The sequence below is a fragment of the Morone saxatilis genome, unplaced genomic scaffold (genome assembly GCF_004916995.1).
Source record: "Morone saxatilis isolate NCDOM2014 unplaced genomic scaffold, NCSU_SB_2.0 Contig4, whole genome shotgun sequence".
NCBI classification, from domain to species: domain Eukaryota; kingdom Metazoa; phylum Chordata; class Actinopteri; family Moronidae; genus Morone; species Morone saxatilis.
Window position 1 is genome coordinate 17,454,395 of NW_023339984.1, and position 3,736 is coordinate 17,458,130.

Sequence of the window (3,736 nt, forward strand, 5' to 3'; positions counted from 1 at the left end):
CTAATCCACATAATGAGGCGAAGAGAAGTAAAATGGCCTCTCCAACAGCAATGCCAGTGGTTAGAGAGCAGGATCTCATACAGTCAGCTGAAATGACAATAAAGTAAATTATTTGATATTCAATAAAAACACCACAAGTAGACAACATCTTTTATCACAAGTATATTTTCAGACTTCTTCTTTTCCACTGCCTGCAGTTTCAACAAACTGAAGTCTCCTTCCTGTAGTGATAGATAAGAGAATTAGAAAAAGGTGAATGTATTTCAAAGAGATGGCTCCTGTATTTGGAGAATCCATCTGTCAAAATGAGTAACAGTCAACATTAAGCAACAAAATCTGAAATCCAAATAGTTCCTTTGCATTAAGAAAAAACATTTTAATTACACAAATAAAAATAAAAAAACACTACAAATATGATGATGAAACTCTGCTATAACAACAGGTGAGCTGTTAAAGCTCCAGTGTACCTGGTATGAGAATCTCTGCTGACCCTTGTATGGTTGGTGTATGGCTGGTGAACTCGTGCAGGTGACCCTGTGATAAGAAGACATTAGATAAAGTTTTAAGTTTGGTTTTAAAACATACATTTGTTATGCAAAAAGTCTTGCAGTTTAGCGAGGCTCTCTCTGTGTGGCCACTGAAGTGAGAATTTTCACCAAGATGACACATGATCGACCCATGTTTGTGGTGCGTAGGTCTTTCTCTTGGGAAAAATGATCTGGACACATTAACTAATGTTTGATTTAATGTCACTTTTTATTTTGTAGTGCTGACATCACACTCCCACAACCAATTAAGTATGAAACTAAATTTGAACCTGTCTGGTTGCATCCTGGAGGGTTACTCCGTTCGTGTCACAGTGTAACATCCGCTGGGCATTTTGATCTCTTTTTGGGTCTTCAGCCGAGATGTTGTTTCCTTGATCATCCAGAAACTGGACCTCAGGCTCCGGCAAGCCAGCAGCTGGCCTCACACTGAAGAGTCTTTCCTCCACTCTCAGCTGAAAGCACTGAGAGTTTTGGCTCAGAAACTGCCAGCTAAAAAAGACAAGTGGTTGTTACTTTTACTTTAACTTCGAGGGTGGACCCGTCTCCTTGCTAGAAACAGGGGACATTTTAGGGACTATGACTGAACTTGATATGAACAAATACACTTGCTGGACGTACCCACAACAAGCTCCACTGTGGTAACGTCCCGGGGGCCGCTTCTTCCAGGACGCCTCATGCATTGGTATTTCCGCAGCATCAGTCAGCTGCACGTGTGAAAAGCCTTAATGAAACGTTTCTGTTTCTTCAGTTCTTTTGTTGATGAAGCTAGTCCTGTACTTGGAAGAGCGGTTCTTCATCTCTCATAAGCTCTCACAGCATCCCGGTACAAGGAAGACGACATTTGGCTGCAGGCTTTCTTGGACCATTCCACTGTTGGAAATCATCGGCTGGCGAAGTGGGGTCTGAAACATGCAGGGGAAGAATAACAGCGCCGTCACAGCGGGAAGGCAAGGACCGCTCTCTGGTGGCCCTGCAACAGAGGAATCTCCTGGGAAAACACAAAGAGTCAGAGCACCTGGAGTCAGTCCTCTTTAAAAATAAAATCAAATGCCTCGTTTGCCTCCCCGCATAGAAGACACGTACTGTTATGCTGAGCCTCAGTAAGACATTTACAGTGGGTAAGTAAAAGTAAAAATACCAATACAAAAGTGTAAAAATACTTTATATTTAAATTCTTCCTTCAAAATGATCAAAGAGGTTGAGAACTGATTTAATGTGTTGTTTTTCATAAAATTATCATATGGTTTATTTGAGTGAAAGGTACAATATTTCACTCTCAAATGTGGTGTAGACGTATAAAGTAGCATACAATTGAAATATTAAAGTACAATTACCACAAAATGATCCTGCTTGAATAAATGTTCTTAGATTCTTTCCACCAATGCCCTTCTGAAACGTGGCCTTTCTTTTGCGGGTTGATCATATTTGAATGACTCTGATAAGAATAAAGTTACCTAATTATGATGGTATGATGCAAACTCAGTTCAATAAGTGTATCTGTAAGTTTTAGCATTCAAGCCTGACCTCTAATCTCGTTCAGAATAAAGGAAGTTGTTTGACATGCGGTCATTTCGCAATACACAACCACTTTACAGATTAATGGCTTGGCTGATACTCAAAACTTTTTAAAATCTATTTCTACCCCTTTCACCACATGTATTTGTAACTCATTTGAGGCCAATTATAGACAAACCCTACTATAGAAACACCAAAATCTCTCACATAGCTTACCTGTACAACAAGTGAGCAGAGTGGCAACAAGGAAAAGAAGATGATACATCACCGAAACACAAACGCTGGATTTTTCTTTCTGCTGGAGAAAAACATGAAAGTTCTCTGAAAAACGTTGCATATCTCTAAACAGGAGCAGCTCTTTGGTGTGGTCAGCCGAGCAGCCTGAGTCAGACTGAAGTTCATTCATAAAGGTTTTACTTACTCACTGTACGTTCAAGATTGCTGGGAAAAGTCACTTCCCTTACTGTACGGTTGAAGTGACACTGCTGTGAAAAACTAAATATATACAGCACAATGTGATATTGAAAAGTTTTGAATATGAAAAATCTGATCACCCTGAATACAGCTGTAGACAACAAAGACACACTGTGGTCTTTTAACTGTTTCCATTCTTTGTTTCTGGTGTTGTAGGCGATAACTTGATGTAATAACCAACAACACAAAGACAACCTACTTGTTGTTGTTTGTATTTGGTGACAGAATTTGATTTGGAAGTGCAACTTCCCATTTCATAAAACAGTCTTGAACTTCACATAGATTTTTATAATCTCTTATCTTATTATAAAAAGATGTGGCAATCTCTGGTTCATGCACTTTGCACAGACATTGTAGAACCAACCTAGATCTGACAGTCCGTGTTACGTCAGTGCAATTCACTTTCCTACATGTCTCCTACATATCCCGGATATCACCGGCATGATATTACCTATCATCTGATTGATTCTAATGTGACTTTTTTGATTCTGAAAAACTAAATAGATTTAATTCTACCTTATCAAACTTATTCGTTTTGAAAAGCTGACTGCTGGTGGATTAAAACCTCCAGCAAAGATACAAAAGAAAAGCAAAAAAGAAGTTGCAATGTTATAATTGATTCACTAGGGGATGCTCTTTATGCATTTTCAGAATAGTATTGAACAAAGTGGACACTGAAATAAAAAAAAGAAAGTGCTTTATTTCATTACAGAGAGTAGAGGACACAAACAAGGACAAATGTAAAAAAACTTGCAAAAATTCAACAATTAAAGCCATTTTAGATAAAAGAACCCTTATATACAACCCCAGACATCAAATTTTACTTAAAACATGTTTTTTAAATACAGATTAGTGCTTAATATCTGTAGAAACGTACAAAAAGTGACAGAAATATTGCAGCCACAACCATTTAGCAAGTTATAGCTAAAGCCAAGAATGATATTTACACCTCTCTCATGTCTGTACAGGAGATATGTAGAAGGAGCCAGTACCTGGTTAGCTTAGCTTAGCATAAAGACTGGACTTCAGAGCAAACAGCAAGCTAGGCTCTGTGTGTCTGCTAGCACCTCTAAAAATCAGCAATTAAAATTAATAAGGGTTTGAAGTTTTTTTTTAATTAAATGTCAAATTCGATGAAAAGCTAAAAAGCTTATGAAATATTTTTTTGAGCTGTTTTAAGTAACTGCTTGTTTTGAGCA

The 3,736-nt window shown here is 37.9% G+C and overlaps 1 protein-coding gene across 1 annotated transcript in view; it reads right to left on the reverse strand.

The window, feature by feature from the left end:
• The window catches only part of LOC118338058, a gene marked incomplete in the record, with an annotated part of 8,003 nt that overhangs the window by 1,965 nt on the left and 2,302 nt on the right, over positions 1–3,736 (reverse strand). The window contains 1 exon segment of the mRNA XM_035675231.1: positions 1–87. Coding sequence (XP_035531124.1) covers positions 1–79 — 79 coding nt within the window.